Raw genomic sequence first — 27496 nt, 5'->3', positions numbered from 1 at the left:
GTATTTTGAATTATTAACATACACTAGACGTGTTTATAGTGACATGGAGCCAGGGCGAAATGAAGGGAAATAAAAATAGGAACGGAAATTAAGTTTCGGTGAATGACGTCACACACTGGGACAATGTGTTTGGTAAACCGTTCTCATGGATGGGATAGAAGGCAAATAGGGCGTATACTGTACGGGGGGGGAGGGGGGGGGGGGGGGCGCTGCTTACACTCAAGCAGATACTTCCAGATACGATAGCCGACGTGTGCGCTTATATATCAACGTGCACACTAAGACACAGTATATACTGACTCCCAGCCGACCAGACCCTGTTTAAGCCTCTTAATGCCGAGCGCAGGCAGGTTAACAACAAGTACCATCTTTTAACGTGTTTTGATTGACGCGGCCAGAGATTGAAACACCGACCTGTTCCGCTCTCCGGGCAGACGCTCTGTTCACTGAACCATGGAGGCGGTCACTTCTGAATATGGTGACATGCATTCGTCAAATGCAGTTCATACTTTCTACAACAAGAATATTAAACTCTATTAGCAGACAGATACTTTCCTTAAACTTAACTTGATTTACACATTACAAAATCTCGATTCGGCTATTGTTAAGCCCTTCTCGTTTCTTTTGTCTGTAGTTAGGTTTAATATTGTATATTTTTGTATATTTGTTTGTTTACCCCTTATTATTTATTTATTTCGTTATTATTAAATAGTTCATACAAAACGCTCGTTGGATAAAGATGTTCTTAAAAGAAGCGACCACGTGTGTCATAAGAGCCAACTTAATGAGGTGAGGTGAAATGGGGTATAACGTCGCGTCCAAGATTATTGCACTTATATAGCGACGTGCATGCACGTGTGTGTGTGGCTGCTTGTACTAGTCCGGACTGATGCCGATTTATAGTGCTAGCCCACTGAGATACCATGCCGCAGTTTAACATGAATACCCCACTCAGACACAGTATACTGACTCCGAGCCGACCAGTCCTTGTTTTAGCCCTTTAATGCCGAGCGCCAGACAGGGTAACAACAAGTTCCATCTTTTAACGTCTTTTGGTATGACGCGGCCTTGGATCGAACCATGGACCTTCCGCTCTCCGGGCGGACGCTCTACCACTAGACCACGGAGGCGGTCGCCAACTTAATGGGTATAGGGGGACACTGGGTGCTCATACTATCAATCACTGGCCCGTATGGCCCATTGTACAGACCAGTGAAGATCCGGGGTAGAAAAGATCGTCAGCAATCCATGCCTGCCATAAAAGGCGAATATGCCTGTAGTGAGAGGTGACTAACGGGATCAGGTGGTCGTGGTTGATGCGTGTCATCGTATCCGAATTGCGTGGATCGATGCTCATGATGTCAATCACTGGATCGTCTGGTCCAGACTCGATTGTTTATAGACCGTCGTCACATAGCTGGAGTATTGCTGAGTGCAGCGTTAAAAAACAAACAAACAAACATCCCACACAGCGCCGTTTTCGGGATTTAATAGTCATGAGTAAATAACGCTCACTCACTCACTCACTCACTCACCACGACTCTGAAGGAATCAGTTAGTCGAGCGTACAGGGTTTTCAGACATACCAGAAACAGTTTACAAACATGGTTAATATGGCACACAATCAGCTGATGGTGCCAGTCAGTCAGGGCCTCAAAGTTCACCGGTTCCTCGAGGGGCTTGCCTCGCAGTATGAACATTAAATTTTTCACAAGGGCACAGGACTTGCCAACCGTAACTTGCGCCAGACCTAGCTACACTTGGCAAAGCAAAGATAATATTAATACCGGGACTATGTGAGCGATGTCAAGCACCCTGAGCCAAGTCAAATGGACGTCAAGAAATAATAAGGGGCGGCGGGGTAGCCTGGTGGTTAAAACGTTCGTTCTTCGCGTGGACGTCCCGGGGTCGACTCCCAACCTGGATACAATGAGTTAAACCCATTTCTAGTGGCCCACGTCGGAATATTGCTGAAAGTAGCGTACAAACCTATTCTTACTCACTCATTTGAACTGATGGCCACTGGGATTCCTCTGGAGAATTCTTTCTCGTAGTCAAATAAAGCCTCACGAGTTTATGCCCCTGTAGTACTAAATGAAGCGTTCGTAAAATGATATAAGAAACGCTACTTCAAAAGCCTCTACTCAATTAGTAGTAGTAGTAGTAGTAGTAGTAGTAGTAGTAGTAGTAGTAGTGGTGGTGGTAGTGTAGTAGTAATAGTAGTAGTGGTGGTAGTGTAGTAGTAATAGTAGTAGTATTAATAGTAGTAGTAGTAGTAGTAGTAGTAGTAGTAATAGTAGAAGTGGTGGTAGTGTAGTAGTAATAGTAGTAGTATTAATAGTAGTAGTAGTAGTAGTAATAGTAGTAGTGGTGGTAGTGTAGTAGTAATAGTAGTAGTGGTGGTAGTGTAGTAGTAATAGTAGTAGTATTAATAGTAGTAGTAGTAGTAGTAGTAGTAGTAGTAATAGTAGTAGTGGTGGTAGTGTAGTAGTAATAGTAGTAGTATTAATAGTAGTAGTAGTAGTAGTAGTGGTGGTGGTGGTGGTAGTAGTAGTAGTAGTAGTAGTGGTGGTAGTGTAGTAGTAATAGTAGTAGTGGTGGTAGTGTAGTAGTAATAGTAGTAGTATTAATAGTAGTAGTAGTAGTAGTAGTAGTAGTAGTAGTAGTGGTGGTGGTGGTTGAGGTGGTAGTACATCGAACAGGTTGTTTCAAATACTAGTGTAATACTCCAATCCTTGTAATACACAATAAAGGCGACTCGATAAATCAACGTAATCTTTTCTATATTTTGGAGCAGCAGCTTGGTATTTACTCTAATTGAACAAGTATTGCTTCAATGAACAACAACTGTATTATTTGACAGCCCCGGACTTTGACACATCAATTGTCTGTCTTCCTGTCTAGACTAACATTTAGTCCCAGAAATAAAGTTATCTGATTTAAAAACATATGTATCTAAAAGCCAAAAAGTAAAATCCAAATGAAACCCAGAACAATGCATAATTTCTGGTCAAGAGTTGAGGCAATCTAGACGTCCCTAATCATTCTAGACTTGAGTTGAGGCAATCTAGACGTCCCTAATCATTTTAGACTTGAGTTGAGGCAATCTAGACGTCCCTAATCATTCTAGACTTGGGTTGAGGCAATCTAGACGTCCCTAATCATTCTAGACTTGAGTTGAGGCAATCTAGACGTCCCTAATCATTCTAGACTTGAGTTGAGTCCTGTTTTTATTTATTCTCTGAGGTCTTGGGTGAGTGAGTGAGGAGAAAATAGCATTGCTTACAAACGAGGCAAGGGGTTTCTTTCTACAGTAGAGTGAGCAACAAAATGGTTGTTCAATCATTACTGTTATGTTATGAGTGAGTATGGTTTTACGCCGCTTTTGGCAATATTCCAGCAATATCACGACGGGGGACACCAGAAATGAGCTTCACACATTGTACCCATGTCGGGAACCAAACAGGGTCTTTGGCGTGACGAGCGAACGCTTTCACCACTAGGCTACCCGACCGCCCCCGATGACGTCTAGGAAACAGACTTTGTTCCTGTCCTGCTCAGCAATATTTAATGATAATAGCGAGATTAATGAACAGGTAATATGCTTCATATCTCCTCTCTCTAATGCGACATTTTATGCAAATGTATTCATGGCCCACCTGGCCCGTCACGGGTTATAGATCAGTGAAGTAAACTTGAACTACAAGTATATTTCCAACGGTATGGTATAAAATAACTAAGTCAGTTTTGTTCTAAAATACATACATCAAACACATTTTAGAAAAAAACCTTGCTACACTTCAAATGTCAGATTTGAGATAACAATGCTTCGGCCGCGGAAGTAGACTATTTGGGTATTTCGAAAATTACAACTTGTTAGTCACAGGACACAGTCACACGCATACTCACCATTATACTAGCTGTATGCACGTGGGACTACCGACCCATTCACTCGTGTACTGCACCCCATGTGACTATGAGCCAGGGTGGAGGAGAATGTGACAGCGACTCCCTATTTCCGTGAAGGCATTCTCCGAGAGTCAAACATGTTGTTGTGGCTGAAAGGGGGAAATTATGATGACGAATATCCGCAATAAGTTTATTGAACTCACAAAGCATGAGACCCGTGATGATCCGGGGTAGAATAGGTCTTCAGCAATCCATATGCATGCTTGCCGTAAAAGGCGACTGTGCTTGTCGTTAGAGGCGACGAGGGGATCGGGTGGTCAGGCTCGCTGACTTGGTTGATGCATGTCATCGATCCCAATTGCGTGGATCAATGCTCATGATGTCAATCACTGGATTGTCTTGACCAGACTCGATTATTTACAGACCGCCGTTATAAAGCTGGAATATTGCTGAGTGTGGCGTTAAACAACAAACAAACAAAACAAATAAAAGCAAGTATCTTTTACTATATTTATTAATTTTTCGGCTTAAAGGTTTCAGCCTCGCCACAACTCAAACAGTGTCAATAATGATGAATGGTTGCATTTTCACCGTTCTTTCTGATGCATTAACGATAATCTGTGAGAGTAGACATATATAACGAACCATTCTGGCCTCGTTGCTTGGGACGCTATCATTCAAACTGTTTACAGTGATTTCTTGGAACACTAACAAGGTCAGTTTGCCGGAGCACTGACCGCGCGACACAAACTCCTTACGTCCTGACACGGTAACAAGATATTTCACTGTAAGAGCCCCACTATGTAAGTGAGTGAGTATTGTTTTACGCAGCTTTTAGCAATAATCCAGCAACATCGCGGCAGGGGGACGTCTGAAAAGGGCTTCAAACATTGTATCCATGTTGGGAATCGAACCCGTGTCTTCGGCGTGACGAGCGAACACTTTAACCACTAGGCTACCCCAACACAACGTAAATGTGCTATACACTGAACATTCACACCTACAAATATATGCCCCTTTTATGGGAAATAGCAAAAATATCTCTTAAAAACGTGAAATTATCACTGCTTTACCACTCTTTCAAAAATGCAACTGTCACGATTTATCACAAATTCTATGGCAACGTTCCATTACTTAACCAGAGGTTCGGGCTAAAACTGCACGTGCACCTCAGCAAAGCGTCACCGATTTCTCGGGCGAAAACAGCACTCCCTTTGGCGAAAACGGCTACCAATTGTCGGGCGAAAACAGCACCTCTATTTTTAATAGATAAGAGCAATTTATGTAGTAGTTTATATATGCTCCGGCTAGCTACGGCACTGGGAGTGCTAATTTATACGTTTCTGGATACAACACACATTACTGTCAAGTACCTTAATGACTATTATCATCATTATTGTCGAATTATTCATTTTCATGCATGTACAAGTGTTGAGTAAAATAATTTGTGTTCTTCAAAAGTAAAGTAAGAAAACCCAGATCAACATGAGCTTAAATGTCAGCATTTCCTTTTACTTTTAGAACCGTCACGGTACTGTTGGAAGTTACAAAATGCTTGGGAATGCTTGCATAAGTTTCCTTCTTCCAAACTCGTGGGATACAATACATTGTGACAGTCATGTGACTGTCATTCACTCGTGATTACTTTGATCGCTGCATTGTCAGTGCATTGCTCGTGGGTCACGTGACATGCACTGAACGCACACACGCTGAGCATGCAGTATCTCATCCCGCTTCGATCTGTTTTGTTTTAATCGTCCTTGTTCTCCTCAGTCTAAACGACGACACACATTTATCGAGAATCGTTACAGTATTCAGGTTAGTCGTGACTGTGCCAGCCTTGTATGATTTCGAAAACTTTGTAAAACAGCCGAGCGTGTTGTGAAAGCTTGGGGAATCCCCCTACTCGCACAAGGTAAGTTGATTCTGATTGGCTGAAGGCTCGGCCTTGCGTACGGCGGTGAACGCCTCGGCCGATACTTGTCATGGATATCGCCTTGCTCATTCATACATGCGCTGTTGTAATATACAATTAGCAATAAAACGGCAGGAAGACACCCACCTCGGTTCCTTGCGCAAAGACATGAAACTAGCTCAGTCTATATTTGGCCATTGCTTTTAATAGAAGCAGTTTGTGCTGGGTAAAATTGTGGATTCCGAAAGTTGCGGTCAAGGTGTTCGTTCCTAGAAATCAGCTGACACATGGTTTCTCCTGCCTTGATGGTATTTAAGTATCAGGGCCAAAAGGTTCGTCATTCGTCTACAGGTCTACGGAACGAGAGGTCGATGTAAACAGTTCAGTCCCGTCCCTAGGTAGGGCATTATCTGGAAAAGGACGATGGCGTGCGATGACAACGTGTTGAGTTGTGCTGTAGACATGTCAGCACGGCAGTCCTCTGAATCCGGTCAAAATTCTTGTGAGGATGTTTTGGACAAATTTCAAAATATGTCCGTTAACGACATGTCACATCCAGTTATGTGTGGAATATGTCTCACCGTCAATATTTCCGATTGCTGTTTGCATGCTAACTTGAGTATGGACTGTGAGAGAATTAGACAGCCAATGCAGTGTGACGTCATGGACCTGTTCTCTCAAGACAAAGACGGTGACACCAACCTCCACGTTGCTATCATACAGAGAGAGGCCTACATCGTGATGAACATGATTGCACTAGCTCCTCACAAAGACTGGTTAAATACTTCTAATGGACTGTTGCAAACTCCTCTGCACCTCGCTGTAATTACACGCCAAGTTGACGTCGTGCGACGTCTGGTGACGTCAGGTGCTTCTCCCGACGTCAGAGATATCTATGGTAACACTCCTCTTCACATTGCATGCAGGGAAGGCTACGATGATATCGTGGAATGTCTTTTAACGCCAATAAAAGTCGAGGAAGTTATTGATTTGAAATTACCACACATTCCTCAGGGTTTATCACTTAAAAACTACGAAGGTCATACGTGTTTACATCTCGCTGCCACGGAAACCAGTTTGAGAGTCATGGATTTGTTACTTTCCGCCGGTGCCAACATTAACATTGGGGACGGGAAGAGTGGACGAACAGTCCTACACCAGGCGTCAGAGACTGGCAATAGGATACTCCTTCATTTCTTGTTTATGTGGGGGAAACTCGACGTCAACTGCACGACGTACGGCGGGATGACGCCATTAGCTCTAGCTGCCGGTCGGGGCTACGATGACATCACTGCCATTTTGATCGCTAACGGTGCTGACGCTGAACACATAGAAACGGACAGTGAATGTTATTGAGCATTATTAAAGTGAGGTGAGTGAGGGTATACACGGTTTTTGCAATATTGTATAGCAATATCACGTCCTGAAATCACATATGGGCTTTATATTTTATATACCAACGTGATGGGGACCCAAACCCGGTCCTTCGGCGTTTCGAGCTAACACTTGACCTACTGCCCCAGCCTCCCTCCGATTGCAAGGCAGCAAACTATGGTTATAGACGTTAATAAATAGATACATCTGTAATACAACACATTGTTTAACAAAATGTAACAATTTTCAGTTTTGTGCATTTGGTATAAGAAGTGATATTATTTGGTATATTTTGTGTCTAGTTTTCGCCTGCGTAATTTTCAAAGGGCGGGGTCTAAGGTGAAAAGATTCTTTGGGTCTCGCAGTTTAATATGCAAGTTAGTATGTTCATCTCTGTGACGTACAATTTACTGCTATCGAATCATGCTTTGAAACAGAAACGGGGACAGGCATTTTGCTGTCATAGGTTGTTGTCGGACATTTTAAGACGACAGAAAGTTTGTGTCATAAGGGCTCGACCGGGAAATCAGGGCTTATATGAGAGCCTATTTACTATTTATTCCCAATATTATGATATCAAAAATTCATTTTCTGGCATCACAAATTTGATTTTTGATAAAAAAAAATGATGTATTTTAAATATCATTAAATCGGGTTATTAATATCACAAAATGAATTGTTGATGTCACAAATTCTATTTTGTCCAATACTGAAGAGCAAAAGAAAGTATACCGAGTTTTTTTTTTATGTAGTTAAAAAGTGAAACAACTGTTACATTTGATTCACCATCACTCAAAATAAATTGGCTCAATGAAGACTGGGGTAGGAAATGAATTTGCATCCACATGACCCTGGTCATGTTGGAAATGTTGGAAATGTAAGTCGGAAAAGGTAAATTTATTGAATTTCAAAGATAACACGTCTAAGAAACCCATCAGCAGTCGTGCATTATGCGAATATTTTTAAGTAATGTAAATATATTTAATAAGTTTCAATCAAATTATATTTTATAAAATAAAACCATGTAAAGGTATTCTGTGTTGACGTATCTTGAGGACAGTTAATTCTATTATATAATGTCGCTTACTTAAAATATTTCAGTTGAAAATCAAACATGATAAAATCAACCGAGAGGTATAGTTTCTTTTGTTCCTCAGTATATGTTTTCTGACGTTTGTGATTTGTATAGGCAAGACGTATGTTTTGTCCGATTTGTTTTGTATAATGGTCGTGAAATTGTTTAATACCACACTGAAGGCGATATATATATTTTCCAATAAATACCATGCATTACTGATACCAATGTCATGTTTCAAGCAAACAACTGCTCTGTGAGTCAACAATAGAAACCTGGATCCTGGATCCGTCCCACATCTACCTCGATGCTTATGTTATATATACAGTTTATACACACATTTACGTCTTGTTGTTCAATATGATTAAAGTCTATGTTTCGATATGTGTTTATCAGGTTTATTCGTTATTACAAAAAAATAAAATATGCTGATTCCGGTTCCCGGTGCACAGTGAGTGAGTGAGTGAGTGAGTGAGTTGGGTTTCACGCCGCTTTTAACAATATTCCAGTTTTATCGCGGCGTGTCAGCTTAATGTGGGAGGAAAGCCCGAAGTGATGCAGGTCTCAGACGTTTACCACTTCGGTGAAACCCACGAGCACGGATATGGTGCTGACAAACCTAGAAACATAATCGGGGCGAACCGGGATTCGAACCCACAATCATAGGTTTCTGGCGTACCCAAGGGGCGCAACTCTGCACAGCGAATCGCGGCGCCTTAGACGACTGGGCCACCCGTCCCCCTCCCGGTACGCAGACATATCAATATATGACGTTAGCGCCGAAACAGATTCCACTGAGCGTAAAAGGAATTCGAAAGTAGGGGTGATAATTATATGAATGGATCACCGAAAATCTGTAATGACACCAGGTGTTCGCGAAAAGGGTAGGCATGTCCCGCCCTACAGGCAGAACCCGTCACTACTCACACAGGCCCGATTAAACTTGGGATCAATTCGTGATGTGTGTGATGGCTGATGTCACCAAATATCGCCCACGTGGACTGGTGCTCATGCTGTCAATCATTGGTTTGCTGGGTCAGACGCTGTTACTTTATTTCAGCGATCGTCGTGTGTGGGAAATCATAGGCAGATCAGAAGTGGGGGTCAGGGGTTTTTGGGTCCCCCCTTTTTAAAACCAAATGCAGTATGGTGTAGGCGGTAAAATCATCTGAGAGAGGAGTTTGTTACTTTGGACCCCTCCCTTTTAAAAAAAATGCTGGATCCGCCCTTGGAAATTAATAAATTTTCATGAAGAAAACTCTGTGGTGATAAGTGTTCGTCGTGTACAAAGCTGTAAATTATGTGATCTCAGATTTAACGTTTCCCTGCTAACACTTCGTCAGCTGTCAACGTTATCATACCATGAAAAATTATTATTATGGGATTGTATAAAGAGTTGTATGTGTACTTATCAACCTTCAATACTTTGGTCAGATGTCTGGGCAAATATATTTCAATAGTGTGTGTGTGAGTGTGTGTGTGTGTGTGTGTGTGTGTGTGTGTGTGTGTTTTCAATTGCGAAAGACCGCATTCGTGGTCTAGTAGCAGAGCGCTGGAGAGCTCGGCATTAAGGGGCTAGAACAAGGACTGGTCTTCTCGGAGTCAGCATGCTGTGTCTGTATTGATGCTACAGCAGCATGTTGTCTCAACGGGATAGCACTATAAAATCGGCATTAGTACAATAATCTTGAACGCAACGAAAACCGATTTCACAACACCTCACTTGAAAATATTATTTGTCTTATTAAACCTATAGTCCCCCGTAAAGAGCATGTGTGCTTCAATCGCCGAAGGCCCAGCCGGAGCACCATCCGTGCTCACCCTTCACAGAATACAATCAGCTGAGTTCCACATAAAATGCTGGGCGGTCGGGTAGCCTAGTGGTTAAAGCGTTTGCTCGTAACGCCGAAGACCCGGGTTCGATTCCCGACATGGGTACAACGTGTGAAGCCCATTTCTGGTGTCCCTCGTCGTGATATTGCTGAAATATTGCTAAAAGCGGCGTAAAACCATACTCACTCACATAAAATGCTGTTATACACTTACAGGCAAAAGAAAGTATTCACTTGAAAATTAAGTTCATTCTATCATTACTGAGTACCGTGAAATTGAGGCCCCCGCGTACCTTGAAACGTCAGGTGCACGTCGCCTGTTGTAATTAAGATACTCATTGATAAGATGCATGTAATATCGCATATGATACCCGTATCATACACATCACCATCTACTCGCCATTTCTTGATTGTGTAATTTTTAGCCAGCATCAAAAAAGGATGTATACTTTATTTTGTCCTGAACAGTTTATGTGACGATAGAACCGTAAAGTCCCACTTTAATCTGGTGTTAACCATGGACCAAAAACAACAACCTGCTGTGAAAGGTATTTTCCGAAAACTCGACTGCATTTGGTTAACGTGGTTGCAAGATGGAAATACAGTCTATTCCGCATTAGTATCCCAATTGCGTAGTACGATGCTCATGATGTCAATCACTGGATTGTCTGGCCCAGACTCGATTATTAACAGCCCGCCATCATATAGCTGGAATATTGCTGACTGCGGCATTAAACAACAAACAAACAGACATATTCTTTCAGTAGAAGGCCTTTAGTTACTGATACGATTCCATCATATTGAATATTATATAGATGTATCTCAAGGGTGAAGACCGCCTCCGTGGTCAAGTGGTAGAGCGTCCGCCCGGAGAGCGGAAGGTCTGGGGTTCGATCCCCGGCCGCGTCATACCAAAGGTATTTAAGGGGCTAAAACAAAGAAAGGACATTAAGGGGCTAAAACAAGGACTGGTCGGCTCGGACTCAGTATACTGTGTCTGAGTGGGGTATTCATGTTAAACTGCAGCATGGTATCTCAGTGGGCTAGCACTATAAATCGGCATCAGTCCGGACTAGTACAAGCAGCCACACACACACACACGTGCATGCACGTCGCTATAAAAGTGCAATAATCTTGGACGCGACGTTAAACCCAATTTCACATCACCACGAGGTAGTGAACATTGTAGAATTATAAGTCGTATCACATAGTAATTATATGCTTCAGGTACATTGTGCCTATATTGTGTCTATAGTCATGATATTCATACTGGGGTCTGTTTTGACTGACAGTGGGCGGGTTTCATACATTTCGTTTCGTTTCGACTGATATCCGCCGACACTGGCGCGGTGGGGGGTGGGCGTTGTGGGATTATCAATGACGCAATGGTTATAGGCAAGGATATATAAATACTAGTATATATAGGTTATAGGGGCGTGGTTATAGGCTATTTGCGTTGGGTAGTCACAAACAAAGCGTCTGCTGCAATGTAATCTGTATATTACACACGAAATATCTATTACACAATTATATATTAAATCTCGCAATATTTACCTTTCTATTTGACGTGAGAAACTATTGAAACAAGAGTGGGATTTTACGTACACGCAACGCGGTACATTATATGACGGGGTGGGTTGGGGTGACAACTGACGATTATCAATGTGTCCCCGGCCATTATTTGACTGAAACAGAAGCAGAGAATGGTGTACTGTCGCTGACTGACTTACTATTTACGCTTCAACCGTGAAGTTTTGGAAGAATTGGTCTTCAGCAAACCATACTTGTAAGACGCGACTAACGGGATCCGGTGGTGAGGCTCTGTGAATTGGTTTGTCACCGTATCCCAATTGCTTAGATAGATGTTATCAATCACTGGATTGTCTGGTCCAGACTCGATTATTTACAGATCGACGCCATACAGCTGTAATACTGATGAGTGCTGCGTTAAACAACAAACAAACGAAAGTACAGTTGAATAGGACTTGTTACAGAGTGCGTATCACTTACACGTGAGAATCGTTATCCGGCGCCAATATACTCACAATAAGACCTTTTACATACGGCGATAATTTATCCCTGCGTGAGATCTTTGTCATGAGTATTATGCCCCTATATACACGTATTAAATTGTTTTGAAAGCGCAAACAAATGTTCATCTATTCACTGCACGGCAGACTCGTGAAGATCCGGGGTAGAACAGGTCTTCAGCAACCCATGCTTGCCATAAAAGGCGACTATGCTTGTCGCAAGAGGCGACTAACGGGATCGGGTGGTCAAGCTCGCTGATTTGGTTGATGCATGACATCGTATCCCATGGGTGGATCGATGCTCATGATATTAATCACTGGATTGTCTGTTCCAGACTCGATTATTTACATACCGCCGTCATATAGCTGGAATATTGCTGAGTGCGGCGTTAAACAACATACAAACAAAGAAACAAACAAACATTGCGCTGCAAACGGAAACCTCCACAAAACGTTCACCTGAGGTGAGATAATTAAAAGGTCTCAATGGCACCTTCTTATATTTTTTTCTGGGCATGGTAATTATTTCATGCATACTTGTAGGCTAGACATACAATATTAAAATATGTTTAAATTGACATGTCCCGCCAATCAGTGAGTGAGTAAGGGTGATTTTACACCGTTAACATCACAACTCTACACACGAATGGGCTTCGGATATTGTACCCATGTACGGAATCGAACCCAGATCTGCAGCGTGACGAGAGAACGCTTTAGCCCCTACCCCAACGACCGCCCAACGCCATTGAAAGCCAGTACAGGAGGCACTCTGTTGTTCAAGCAAGACGCTGGTTCGGCGAAACAGTTGTCAGTGTATTGACCATTACTCGGAAACATCACTTCTCGAGGAATCAGCACTGGTGAAAGAGAAAGTATGTGTTTCCTATACCTGGAGTTTTCATCCTAATTGTTATTTCGGAACCTCGAAGTGGGATAACATATGGGATTTGGTTTCAATGACTGTATGAGTGCGTTCGCTGTAATACAAGAATGGTTTGTCCTATCAATGCAATGTACTAATTCAAATGACACTGTACATGGAAAGACATGCTGAGTGATACTTAGAATACACGATATCAAATAAACAATAGTTTGAGAATGTTTTGAAGTAATAGACTCACGTGAAACAATTAATGCACTTGAACCAAGTATTGTATTAGTTCAAAGTCTCATTTAATTTATAGAATGGTTCCAACTACTTTACATGATAATTCTAATTCTAATGTGTTTTGTTGTTACAGTTTCACATAAACAGAAAAGGGATCCAACAATGTAGTTATCAAACATATTTCGTCACTTTCCAAAATATGAAGTTCCCTGAATATATTCATGATGTCGTCACTCCTAAATAAAACGTGTACGCTTAGATACATGACGAAATCGACTGGTATCCCAGACATCATGGGCTGCACCTGGTTCTACAATCGTCGCACTATGTTAACTCAACCTTATTTATCTATGTTGCTTTAAGGTTGATTGATAGGCATTACTTAGAAGTTGACTGATGACAAAGTAGACACAATTTATGGATAACAACTTCTTTATTTAATGTAAAGGCGACGTTTCGGTATAGATCCTTATACCGTTGTCAAGCACATTTGTTGCTTAAGGTGTTATTTTGTTATGAATTCAAATATATTGAATAACATTTAATTTTTTTAGAGCAGTATTTTTTTCTTCTAACTGAATATATTCAGTAACGAAAACCTGACGCATAAACTGTAGGAACTGTTTTAGTGGATGCCAAAATTTATCACAAGTAAAAATGACATTTCAGTTTTCAAATACAAATATTTATATATCGGAACATTATTTACTATAAATTTTATTCAGATACTATTGAACGAAAATAAGAAAAATATGGAGATTTTAATGTTATTACGGCTGCATGTATGGGTGAGTGAGTGAGTGAGTGAGTATGGTTTTACGCCGCTTTTAGCAATATGTATGGATTTCAAGCACTCGGTTATGTCAACATGATTATGTGAACAGAAAGTAGAGCATTGTAGCATGTAGTTTTTGAACTTCGTCCATTGTGAAAATGTTGAAGAGCATTTAGCAGGTATGTAAGTGAATGATGAGGTTATTTAAATAAAAATAGCCTTTATTCTTTTAAAAGAAAACAGCTTTTATTCTCTTTAAACACAAAAAGCCTTTATTCTTTTTTTTATAATAGCATTTTTTTCATTTTAAATAAAAATAGCCTGTATTATTTTAAAATAAAAATAGCTTTTATTCTTCTAAAATAGATATAGTCTTTATTCTTTTTAAATAAAAATAACCTTTTATCTTGATACTATCTACAATTGATGATGTTTAAATAAGATTTCAAGTTAGATGACACTGATGTCATGAGACCAACAACAGGAACACAGTTTGTGTGCATTCTGCCCTATGATACAATCACACAAACCTAGTGACCAGTGTACACTAGCCCCATGAAAATAATTTCTGATATATATTTATACTTCTAAAAACACTGAATCACATATTACACTTAAAATTTAAGCAGACTGTGGAAGGTTACTCTGTACTTGATGGTGATGACCACTGATTCCACTGTGTCCCCCTCACATTTGTGCCTGTTATAAAACAGTGGTTTAAAAATGACAGTATCGGACCCAAACTAGCCTCCATGTGTAGAATTATCACACCATCATCATTTTCACAACAATTTCAACCCTGATTGTGCAGGCAAATATTGATCTGTTGGATCAATCATTTTAAAATTTGTTTTTTATATTGAACAAAACAAAATAAAATCAGTTAAAAAGTGAAATTAAGAGGTAGAGCTGATGTGTTTTAGAAGCAGATATTAAAAGATTAAGATTGATATCAGTGGATATATCTGTATCAGGTTATATCAAAAGAGAAACAATAGTGTATTAAAGTTACACACCCATGTAGATGTATTGAAGTCAAATATGTATGTAAACATCTTGTGAAATTTTCGAAAAATATTCGAAAAATATCTAAAATTGTGAAACCTGGAAAGACTCGACAATGAAGGTTGTTTACACTATTGCTACACAGCACAGCAACTCAATTTACATTGAATTAAAGGCCAACCCATTTAAGGATGCTTCGCATGCATTCATTTTAAAAACCTTGTCAGTCAGACTGATCAGATGGTGGCGCTTTGAGTCAATGTTTGTGCATGCATGCATGTGTGCGTGCGTGCGTGTGTGCATGTTTGTGTTAGGAGAGGGGGTGCCATGAAAAATGTAACATATATTTGGGGGAACATGACTTTATATTTAGAATTACTTTGTTCACAGTAAACTGCTGACACAAAATGTTACAAACATTAAAGAAAACTAAAATCTTGACACCTGTCTGTTTTTCTTCTCGTGTAATTTTGTTGACTCATTAAGTTGGTAAATGTGGGAAGACATTATTTCATCATGTTGAGCAGACTGACATTATGTAAAACAATAAAAATATAAACAATCAACAAGTTGTAAAAATACTTTCTTATTAGAATTTCAACAACTGAATTGAAGTATCTTTGTACAAACATCTGAAAACCAAGTTAGGGCCTCAGATCTATGATGTCGGTCAACCACATCCATGAAATTCAAGTTGGTTTAAAATGACTTAACATCAACTTGCAGGAACAGGAAACTGGCTACAGGTGAGGCTAAGAGTTTATGAGTGAGTTGGGTTTAACGCTGCTTTGAACAACATTCCAGTTATATCATAGCGTGTCAGTTTAATGTGGGAGGAAGGCCCGAAAGTGATGCAGGTCTCAGACGTTTACCACTTCGGTGAAACCCACGAGCACAGGTATTATGCTGACAAACCTAGAATCATAATCATTTGTATCCAGGATCACAGGTTTCTGGCGTGCCCAAGGGATGTAACTCTGCACAGCGGCACCCTCGACAACTGGGCCACCTGTGCCCCTAGTGAGATTACAAAATAGCAAGAATGATATTACTTGTTAGCTAAAAAAAACCTTTCTGTGCTGTTGCTTCTAATTCATGGGATATACTCACTGGTGTCATTTTAGGTCTACATGAAAATAATATTTTCCAAAATAATTATGAGATCCATATTTATGCTTGTAGCAACTTTATCTCCATGTTGTATTTGTATTCTACTCAAAAGAAGTTAAGGTACTCCCAATTCTTTCATATTGCCATGACAGATTAACTATAGTAACATGAATGAATCAGGTGTTCTAACTTCTTTTGATTAGTATTTAAACATACATAGTGTGCCAAACCATTCCTAATACAGTAATAGGACAGGTCACTCTCAATTGGTCATACGTTTGTATTTTTAATACATTTCTGAAACAATTCTAAAATACATCATTTTTGTCCAAGACTAAATCTAGCAGTGTATTACCAAAATAAATCAATAATCAAGTTCATGGGGTTGTGTTTTTAATAGGGCTGCAATGAATTCACTATAAGGCGAACACGATTCATATCACGAATATAGGGTAACGAATATGAATATTAATTCACGAATACAATAACAAGTCAGCAGCTGATGTATTATTTGTTATATTCAGTGAAGCAATATGAACATAAATTATTTGACATCATTTGTTAATTATTAATATATTATACATTTATATACTGCACTTATCCAGGTACTAGTATCAATGCGACAATGACCAGTGACCATAATACTGTCAAATTAAATGATATAAGAGTGTTGTCTTTTGATTTGGTTTGTTTGTTGTTAAACACCGCATTCAGCACTATTCCAGCTATATGATGGCTGTCTGTAAATAATCGAGTCTGGACCAGACAATCCAGTGATTGACATGATGAGCATTGATCCACACAATTAGGATACGATGACATGCATCAACCAAGTCAGTGAGTCTGACCACCTGATCCCGTTAGTCGCCTTTTATGTTAAGCGTAGTCGCCTTTTGAAGAAATATGTGCATATAATATGTTCTTATGGATATTTTTATGTACATGCACATGCTTGCATATTCATAAATATTTGATTCTAGTGGCCACTAACGAATTCACCGAATACGCGAGTGAATCGTAAACAGCCCTAGTTCTTAATTATTTGATCTTATTTGATCTTAAAAATGGTTCTGGCAGGACCTGAAATATGGTTCTGCTAGGTAAATAAGCAGTTAGTTTAGGTCTCAAAAACATAAAATTTCAATGAAATTCTAAAAATAAACATATATTAAGTAAATACACATATAAAACATGAAATGTCAGAGAACAAAATTGTGACAGTATCTTGCAGAAACTCATTTCTGTGACAACAAATGTATTTACAGTTATCAACAATAGGTCACAACAATAATTACAAATACATCAATCAATAATAAGGCCTGGGGGCAGCAAACCAGTGGCTGACAGCATGAACAGTTACCTTGAACATAGATGAGGTGAGGTGAAATTGGGTTTAACGTCGCGTCCAAGGTTATTGCACATATATAGCGACGTGCATGCATGTGTGTGTGTTTGTGTGGCTGCTTGTACTTGTCCGGATTGATGCCGATTTATAGTGCTAGCACACTGAGATACCATGCCGCAGTTTAACATGAGTACCCCGGTCAGACACAGTATACTGACTCTGAGCCGACCAGTCCTTCTTTTAGCCCCTTAATGCTGAGCGCCAGACAGGGTAACAACAAGTACCATCTTTTATGAACATAGATGACACCCAATCAGCCAGGTCACACACACAGACCACCCAATCCTCATCAGGCAGCTTTTACAACAAGCATGAGGTGGGGACCTATTCTGACTCAGAATCGATGGGGGACATGACAGTGTCTGAAGGCACTTAAAGACATGATATGAGGTCTGACAAACTTTGGCGAAAACAAAATATGTGTGTCCTATTTCAATCCATGCACAATTTGGGAAGGTAGGTTAGATGTTAGATTTACTGTTTTTGTTCTCTGAGAAACTGTAACTTGGAGTATGTCTGTAAATGCCTGATTTTCAAATAAAGACAATGACTGGCTTATTTGAAGTGAAGCGCAACAAATTTACACTAGTGGCATAAAATTCAAACAATATAGTGATGGTTGTAGAAGCTGTGGTGCTACTCAAGAAAATCAAGTTTTAGAGTTGAGAGTCCCAGATTAGTGTCAGTCATGAAACTAGAAACACACACTTTGTTGGGGTGGGTGATCTTGGGGAGATTACATATGAGAACATCACATATTAACATGGAAGATGACAGTTATGTTTTCTTCTTCTCGTGTTGTGCCTGCGAACGCTGACCTCCTCTGTGTATCAGCAGTAGACCAATGAGAATGCAGCAGGAGCCAAGCCACCACAGTACTGGAAGACGTTCTTGGAACATGAGACGACTCACAAGTGCCTGCGTAAATAAATTACACAATGATTTACATTCTGATGAGGGAGTGCAGAAATTCCACAGACAAAATTAAATGTGTGTCAATTGAAATTTAATTTGTTTAAAAAGTAGTTGTGTACCTGTCACACAACAATACTACATTGGTTAATAATAATAATGTAAAAATACATCGCCATAGTCTGACTGAACGCTGTTATGAAAGTTTGCTTACTTCAGATCAACTACCTGCTCAAAACAGTTTACTCAATATGTTCGCTTACACCAAAGAGTTTGCCTTTAATTTTGTCATAGTAGGATGAAAACAAACATACTCTGTTTATCTCCTAATTCCATTACTTGATAAATGTCACATAATGCACTGTATTACACGTACAGTGAGTACTGGCCACAACTAGTGTCAGAAAACATACCAGCTTCAGCTTAACAAAGCAAACAAACAAACAAACAAGCATGCCTTTTGTGATCTTTATTAACACATGTTTTGGTAAGCTCACATTTGAAAAATGTATTATTTATGTACCACAGTTGTGTGAGTCCTCACTGGATATTTACATGGATATCTTGTTTATTTGTTGTTTAATGCTGCACCCAGCAATATTCCAGCTATATGACATCAGTCTGTAAATAACCAAGTCTGGAACAGACAGTCAAGTGACTGACATCATGAGCATCGATCCACGCAATTTGGATGCGATGACATGCATCAACCAAGTCAGCGAGCCTGACCACCCAATCCAGTTAGTCGCCACTTACGACAAGCATAGTTGCCTTTTACAGCAAGCATGGGTTCCTGAAGACCTATTCTACCCCAGAATTCACAGCTCTACATGGATATCACACAACTGACTTCACAACTTGATCTCATGCAGTGTTATGTATGACAAATACAGATTTCAAACAATGTTTCAATGTCAATCATTTAATTTTTATGTACTTATAGATACTAAAATAAAGTTCCAGACCAACTTACTGTCACTAGGAAGTTTCCTGCAGTGTTTGTGACTGTTGCCTCTACAGATGATGAGCAGAGTTGCAGAGACTTGGTAAACAGTGTCCACATGAGACCATTGCACAGGAAGATGCCAACTACACCACACAGTCTCACAACTAAGACAGTCTGAAAACCAATATCACAGAACTTATTTATCAAGTTATCACATACATTTCTAACAGATCGATAAAACTTGAAAGCGGTATTCAATGTTCATTAATTAGTTTTTTATTTAGTTTAAAAAGTTACATCTATTTATTAACTACAGTAAACTATGGTTATAACGAACACAAAGGGACCACTAATTTTAGTTCGCATTATCCGTAGTTCATTATAGGCCTAGAATCTATATACATCATATATGCATCAAACGGCCGGGACTAAAAGTAAGAAAGTAAGTTCGTTATAGCGGTCAGTTTGTTATAAGCGTGTTCGTTATAAATGTACTTTACTGTAGTTTGAAGAAACAAAACATAACCTTTGGGCAAGTAAATATATGTGCTGTTTGAAAAATATGTTAAAATTTACATGCAACAGTTCAACAATTATTACAAATGATTTTTTATAAAGAAATGGATGAAGTACTGCATATTAAAGAGTTACATTTATGTACAAGAAAGGTTCGAATGTCACCTTATCATTCTTTTCTATACATTCCTCAATCGACAGTAAGTCGATTCCAAGGAAGTATCTGTATGTTTCCCAAATATTTTCACCGACTTTATGTGCTTCGTCATAACTTGTTGCTAATTTGGCACAGACAGAAGCTAGAGCAGCCATTGTGCCCGCAAACAGAGCAAACACTAATCCTTGATTGGACATGTTGATTAAAAATGAAACACTGGCATTGGATAAGATTCAAACAATGGTAGGCTTATTTCGAGCAGACGAATTGTACATGTTACATGGGTGCAGCCATTTTGTAGTTCCGCAGATCAATATTATTATTAATATTATCATTAAAAACAAAAACATTGTTATTCTTTCCCGACTTGGTTGTTAGAACGTATGTATTTATTCAAATTACAAGTCTCTGAAGCATAAATGTTATTCTGTTTGTCAGAATAAAAATGAAAAGTCATTGTAGGACCGCACTCGCTCATCAAAAATGGCGGAAATCATGGTCAGCGTGCAAGCTTACTGCAAGCTTCTGTTGCACGCAGCTAAATACCCACACTGCGCTGTAAATGGAGTCCTTTTGGCTGAAGATTCCAAGGGGAAAGAACATCGCGGAATTCGTTTTGTTGATTGTATACCATTGTTTCATATATCACTGAGCTTAGCGCCCATGCTGGAAGCTGCTCTTCTGCAGGTGCGTGCCCTGCCCATTCTCATATGATGATTTATGTTCGGAAACGTTGATACCAAGATATAACAATATTCTCTATATGATCTACCGAGTGAAGATTACATGTTTGTTGCATTTATGTTGCCTGTATGGTACTTATTACTGCTCTGATCTAATCTCCTAGGCTAACCCTAAATATTAAAGGGGCCACTGGTGGAAGGAACCTCACAGCACTGAGCAGAGTTACGCCCCTTGGTAATGCTAGGATCCACTGATTTTAGGCTTGAATGTCACGTTTTTCCAAATTATGACCCTTGGATTATTAGCACTACATTGGACCCTCTTCCCACACAAACAGACACAAAACTCTGGAGCTCTTAAGTAATCAGTGTCTGTTTTCAATTCCAGATTGATGCATATTGCCGAAGCAAAGGCTATGTGATAGGTGGATACTACCAGGCTAACCAGCACTACAGTGACAACCAGTAAGTACACTCAATATTCAACATGGGACTGTCATTGTACCCCAATTGCACAGGTCGATGCTCGTGATATTAATCACTGCATTGTCTGGTCCAGACTTGTTTATTTACTGACCACTCTCATATAGCTGGAATATTGTTGAATGCAACGTCAAACAACAAACAAACAAATTTATGTGGCTGCACATTGTTTCATAACATATCCATTGCATACACCTCGAAGTAAGCATTTGCATTTTATCATTTGTCTGTGTATGTCAGGTTCCATTCATTCCTAATCAAGCACACACATTTTCTGTGTCCCAGTTGAGGAACTGGTTTTTTGTCCGTTTTCAATTAGGCATGCAAGTTTTCGTGTCCGGTAAATCCCTGACCATGCTGACTGTATCATGTATATTGTGAAATGAACACAGGGATATACATTTTTTTTAAAATGTTCATGTTTATCTTGTTGATGCACCGTTAGCATGTTTAGAATTTAAGTGTGCAAACAATAATATTTATTAACCATGTACAATCTCTGAATGCCATATTTCACAAAGAGATGGATAATAAACAGTTTTCCCCTTCTCTTTTTCCAAATAGACTTGATTATTTACAAATCGCAGTCTTATGCATGATATAGCTGGAATATTGCTGATTGCGACACTAAACAACAAACAAACATACATTCTCATATATTTTGATTCTCTGCAAGCTGGTAAGAGTTAGATGTAAATTTGATCAAACCTTCACTTTATGAACTCATACTTCACTTATAATTGACGGTTTTAATATTCAAACACTAATTATTGTCATCAAGGCTGGTATCTGAGCAAAGTGCTAATACTTTGCTTCATTTTCATGCTGTGCAGTGGGCCAAGTTGATAAAGCATTTGCTCATCTCGCTGAAGACCCAGGTTGATTGCCCCCATGGGTACAATGTGTGAAGCACATTTTTGGTGTCCCCCACCGTGATATTGCTGGAAAATTGCTTAAAGTGGCGTAAAACTATGCTCACTCATTTTCCTGCTTTTCTTTTCCAGATTGAATCATATGGCCAAAACAGTCGGGAGAAAGGTTGCAGACAACTTTGCAGATGCTTGTATATTTATGGTAATGTATTTGTTTGAAGTAAAATAATATAAGTAATAAATGCATCAATAGAAATTAACAGTTTTAGTCCACTAGTCATTATAATATGATAATATATAGCAAAACCTTTTGCTTGTCGAAGAGGTAACCATTGCAATCTAGTGGTCACCATGGTCACACTCTGTTGCTGATTGCGTGTCATTGACAGCGTGGATCATTGCTCACAATATTAATCACTGGATTGTCAGGTCCAGACTTGTATATTAACAGGCCGCCATCATATAGCTGGAATATTGCTTAGAGTAGCATTAACAAAGAAAAAAACAGGCATGTCATTATCCACGAACCCTGCTTTGCTTGTGGAACAAGTAAAAATGTGTTAAGCATGTTTGGTGGGAACTGTGTTGCAATTGTTGAGTTGCCATGGTTACAGTTAAAGATGTCTGGTGTTTACAGGTAGACAACAGACACGTGAGCCCGGAGTCCGTGTCCCAAGTCTTCAAAGGATACTCGCTCCGTGACAACTCTTGGAAGGAGCTAGAAAAGAAGTAAGACACTGACAGGATACTGTATTGTCATTCACTCGGGAATCTACCTCTGATTGGCCGACAAATGAAGACTCATGGTAGAATAGGTCTTCAGCAACCCATGCTTGCCGTAAAAGGCGACTAGCGGGATCGGGTGGTCAGGCTCGCTGACAGGGTTGATGCATGTCCTCAATCCCAATTGCGTGGATTGATGCTCATGATATTAATCACTGGATTGTCTGGTCCAGACTTGATTATTTACAGACCGCTGTCATATAGCTGTATATTGCTGAATGCGGCATTAAACAACAAACAAACCAACCAACCTCTGATTGGCCAGTTGCCGACTTGTAGAAACCAATAACATGTTGGCTGGTGTGTATGGATATAATGACTTCTTACGTTTCACACTGTTACCATGGTTATAACTCACAAATGAGTCTTTGGCAAGAAAAAGTGTTTTCATGAATATTACTAGCAGTGGAAATTAACAGTTTTAGTCCACTAGTCCTTATAATGATAAAATATAGTAAAGCCCTTGAAAAGGCCAAATTTATACTGATTGTTATGATACCTTAACCATTGAGGAAGTTGGCAAGGACTAGTGCCAATTTTAACACTGATTATAACCAATGATTAAGACTGGGGAGGAAAGTCCCTCTGCTGTAAAGGCAATCCTAGTAAGGCTAGTCGAGTGCTGGTGATATTCCCGCTTGTTTAAATCATAAAACATGATAAAAGAACGTTATGATTTGACCTCGGCCCTAAATGGGGACTAGGTCAATGCGTCCGGTCTCTCTTGAAATAGCCTATGCCTGCATGGTATTGCTTTGTCAGCCTAGTCTATGAGAGCTATTAGAATAGACATTTAGCATGGTAAGGGTGAAACGATACAACAATACTTCAATGCACCAACATTCGTTGTATGCTATGCACGATACATCGGGCCTGTATCATGATACATGAATAAATAGGATATTTATCAGTATCTTATCTCTCTTAACGAAATCATAACCTTATCTGGATAGTAGGGATGTGCGGTTTTATCGGCATACCGGTATATTGCAATACAAAATCATCACGTTTTGGGCGTATCGGTTTTTCCCTCATTATTCAAACTGTGACAGACATGTATATGCCATGATGTATAGTCTTACCTTATTAAATCAAAACAAAGACAAAACAAATGCTTCATACTCTTTATTTGATTGTAGATAAAAATAATAGTACAATTTATTTAAATTGGTTCATAATTTTGACCAAATTGTTAACATTGCAGCTTTCATATTAATATTTGTCAAAGGGATATGAAAAAAAGCTTTTCACTTGGTAGAAATTATTTCCAAATATATTGCAATAATATTGCAATATGTTTTTGAAATATTGCAATATATCGCAATACACTTTTTGGTCCAATTCCCAACCCTACTGGATAGGGATAAATGCGAGCATAAAAGACCACCCGCGTCTTACAATTCAGATGTTTGGGATCATTTTGCTTTCCTGTTACTTTTTGTGATGGTTTCAAATAACAATGAAAAAACTATTGGTTGCCTTTTTTTTAGTAATTTGAAATACATGAGTTTTTCAGTTTATGACTTTTTGTATTATTATTCTGGCATATCAAGACCCATGAAGATTCGGGGTAGAATAGGTCTTCAGCAACCCATGCTTGCCGTAAATTAACAGGTGACTATGCTTGTCGTAAAAGGCGACTAACAGGATCGGTTGGTCAGGCTCCATGACTTGGTTGATGCATGTCATCGTATCCCAATTGCACTGTTGATGCTTATGATGTTGATCACTGGATTATGTGGTCCAGACTCGATTATTTAAAGACCGCCATCATATAGCTGAAATTTTGCTGAGTGCGGCATTAAACAAACAAATGAACATCTGGCGTATTGAGAGCAGTGTATCAAGATACATACCCTGGTACTCATATCTATGTTTTGTGTTTCAGGCGGGTTGTTGAAGAGGACACATTAAGTGTAGCATCCACGTTATTAAAATCTGAAGCCTACAAGAAAATATTGGACTTTGACAATCACTTTGATGATATAAAACACGACTGGAGAAACCTAGAGTTGAACGACCTCATCAGTCGCTGCACATAACTCTTCCTTCAGGGATCTGTGAATAATCTGTAAATGTAATATATGTTTCTGGGACTCGGACTGAAACTGTGAGAGAATGGGTCAGTCGGTGGCTCTGGATTGAGCCGTATCCAAGTTGTTGCCATAAATAAGTGTGTATATGCATGGTGCATGGTTCTCCAAAAATGGTCGTGTGGTTCCAGATGAATGTGAGAGTAGTTGCAGAGTTTGCAGCTATGAAACGTTACGGTTGTTTCCTCTGTGGTAAACCTATGTTTAGATCTTAACAAATGTTGTGGTTCTGAGTGCTCAAACAACTATGTTTTTGTCAGACATCAGCCTACACTGTATATCTGACATAATCATTTCGTGAAAAGAAACAGTTGCTCTATGCACCATACACTGACATTATAGGAAGTCCATTTGATCGGAATTTCAATTAATTTTTTTCGTAACTTAAACATTTTCTCTTTTTTCTTATCAATATTTAAGTAGCATTTTTGAGGCATGATACCATTGTATGTGAAATCATTTTCCACGTGTCATTAATTTTCATTCAATATTAGTATCGTAAAAAAATAAAGAACGATGGCATTTAAATTGGTCCTGTTTGTTGTGTCACATTTAGCTGGTTTAGTCACAATTATCAACAGCTGTCACAGGTACTGTTTAGTACAGTATTTAACCCAATAGGTGCACATGTAGAAATCATCAGTCCTTAATGTGATGCGCCCTAGACATGCAAGAGGTAGAAGGATAGAGTATGGCCACGGGTTGAAAACTGTCGATGTTGTTGTAATAACATGATGCATAGTCATGACAGCTGCCAATGTCACACGTTTTTCGTATTTGTTATGAATTTGCAACTAAATATGATATTTCTGCCTTAATTCATATGAATAATATGCCAGTATATGAAAGAAATACCACAAGGACAGTTTTCATAGACACTGGTAAAGAAAGGGTCTTTATTTAGCATTACACCATCTGCAACATGTGCCACAGTGTTTTCAGACACAGAGTAGAGGTTCTGTGACTAGTGAACCGTTCATAGTCCTATTTCATCACCTGAGCATCGACACTGCATCCATAGTCATGGCGATGGAGGAACGAAATGGATACAAACCTCGAAGTGTTGACAAGGGTTTTGGGAGGCTTGAAGTTTGTCACGAAATTTTGTTCAAGCCCTTTAGTACACAAAAATTGTACAGGAACAACCTATTTCTCTTCAAACACAGCATCTCTATGAAGCATTGCACCGATTGAGCTGAATAGGATACACTGTTTGTGGTCTTTTCATGTAAACTGGTAAATTGTTAAGTGTTGCTTGTAGTTTGAGTTAGGCTTTTTCTGATTAGAATTTAATCAGATTTTTTAAATAAGATATTAGATGTATTTAGGTGAGAGACAACTTCTTGCAACATGACTATGTATCTGTTGATGTTGGTTGATAATTGTCGGACAGCTGACAACATTGTTTAACATGTTTGGTGAAGTGTTGGGCAATACAGTTTAGGGGAATAGACAAGCCGGTAGTGTTTACTCTTTTCATATTCTAGACCCGAGTTTGTTTCTTAAAACTTGTGTGATCTGTGAAGCCATGCAGAGTGGTGTCCCTTAGACATGACAGGAACCTGGGGCTTTGAATTCAGGACCTGATTATGATTGTTGTGTTGTGTTGCTGCCTTCCCTTGTGAGAGGGTTTCTGCAAAGTGGTAAATGTCTAAGACCTGCATCACTTTGGACTTGATGATACAACCGAAATAATCAAAGTCCTCACTGCGGATAGACACTTCCACACCTGGTTGTGAGAACAGGTGCTCTATGGCTCTTTGAAGAGTTGTAGCCCTTAGCCATGCCAGGATCTGCTGCTATAAACTACCAATTTTCTCTGACATTGATCCTTGGCTTGTGAGAACCATTCCCATGCTAGTGGCTTTCACCGAAGTTGTAGACAATGTCCCTGGGTCCCTTTTCTCCACCATTAAGCTGGCTTGCCTTTATTAGCCAATATGCTAAAGGCAGTTGGACCCAATTCTATCCAGTCTCACTGATCATTTGTATATTTTTTCTATCATGTTTGTCACAGATTATTCAGCCCTGTCACTCTCTGAATTTATCCTTGTTCTGTTTATTCTCATGCTGATATGTTTTCATTCTTTGCATCATAAGCAGAAATTATTTAACCAGAACAGTGTATGTATATTTTGCGATGTTGTGTGTAACTCTGTGTGGAGTGAAGTGAGCCTGATGGTCCTTTAACACAGTATGATGTACCAGAGTCATGGGTGGCATGTGATGCGGTGAGCCTGAAGGTCCTATACTCCTTACAGTGATTTACACAGTATGATGTAACAGAGTCATGAGTTGCATGTGATGCAGTGAGCCTGATGGTCCAAACTCCTTACAGTGTTTTACACAGTATGATTTACCAGAGTCATGAGTTGCATGTGATGCAGTGAGCCTGATGGTCCTATACTCCTTACAGTGTTTTACACAGTATGATGTACCAGTCATGGGTCGAATGTGATGCAGTGAGCCTGATGGTCCTATACTCCTTACAGTGTTTTACACAGCATGATGTA

General features: G+C 39.5%; 3 protein-coding genes across 3 annotated transcripts; 2 read left to right on the top strand and 1 right to left on the bottom strand.

Annotated features, from left to right (window-relative positions):
• The first annotated feature begins 5952 nt into the window (after window positions 1-5952).
• LOC124147242 (nuclear factor NF-kappa-B p105 subunit-like) lies at window positions 5953-8621 on the top strand. The gene has a single exon (XM_046517896.2). The coding sequence runs from the start codon at window positions 6248-6250 to the stop codon at window positions 7178-7180; it is 933 nt and encodes a 310-aa protein (XP_046373852.2). The 5' UTR covers window positions 5953-6247; the 3' UTR covers window positions 7181-8621.
• Window positions 8622-17753: 9132 nt separating this feature from the next.
• Window positions 17754-20362, bottom strand: LOC124147245. Its single transcript, XM_046517899.2, has 3 exons — window positions 20078-20362; window positions 19424-19570; window positions 17754-18456 (listed from the first exon to the last, which is right to left on the bottom strand). The coding sequence occupies exons 1-3, from the start codon at window positions 20264-20266 to the stop codon at window positions 18316-18318; spliced, it is 477 nt and encodes a 158-aa protein (XP_046373855.1). The 5' UTR covers window positions 20267-20362; the 3' UTR covers window positions 17754-18315.
• A 176-nt stretch (window positions 20363-20538) lies between these two features.
• Window positions 20539-25511, top strand: LOC124147276 (ER membrane protein complex subunit 8-like). Its single transcript, XM_046517946.2, has 5 exons — window positions 20539-20756; window positions 21141-21217; window positions 22240-22309; window positions 22745-22836; window positions 24779-25511. The coding sequence occupies exons 1-5, from the start codon at window positions 20553-20555 to the stop codon at window positions 24930-24932; spliced, it is 597 nt and encodes a 198-aa protein (XP_046373902.1). The 5' UTR covers window positions 20539-20552; the 3' UTR covers window positions 24933-25511.
• The last annotated feature ends 1985 nt before the right edge of the window (window positions 25512-27496 follow it).

The sequence above is a fragment of the Haliotis rufescens genome, unplaced genomic scaffold (genome assembly GCF_023055435.1).
Source record: "Haliotis rufescens isolate VD_foot unplaced genomic scaffold, xgHalRufe1.0.p SCAF_30, whole genome shotgun sequence".
Taxonomy (NCBI): Eukaryota; Metazoa; Mollusca; class Gastropoda; order Lepetellida; family Haliotidae; genus Haliotis; species Haliotis rufescens.
Note: the sequence above shows the minus strand (reverse complement) of the source record. Positions and strands in the feature narration are given on the sequence as shown.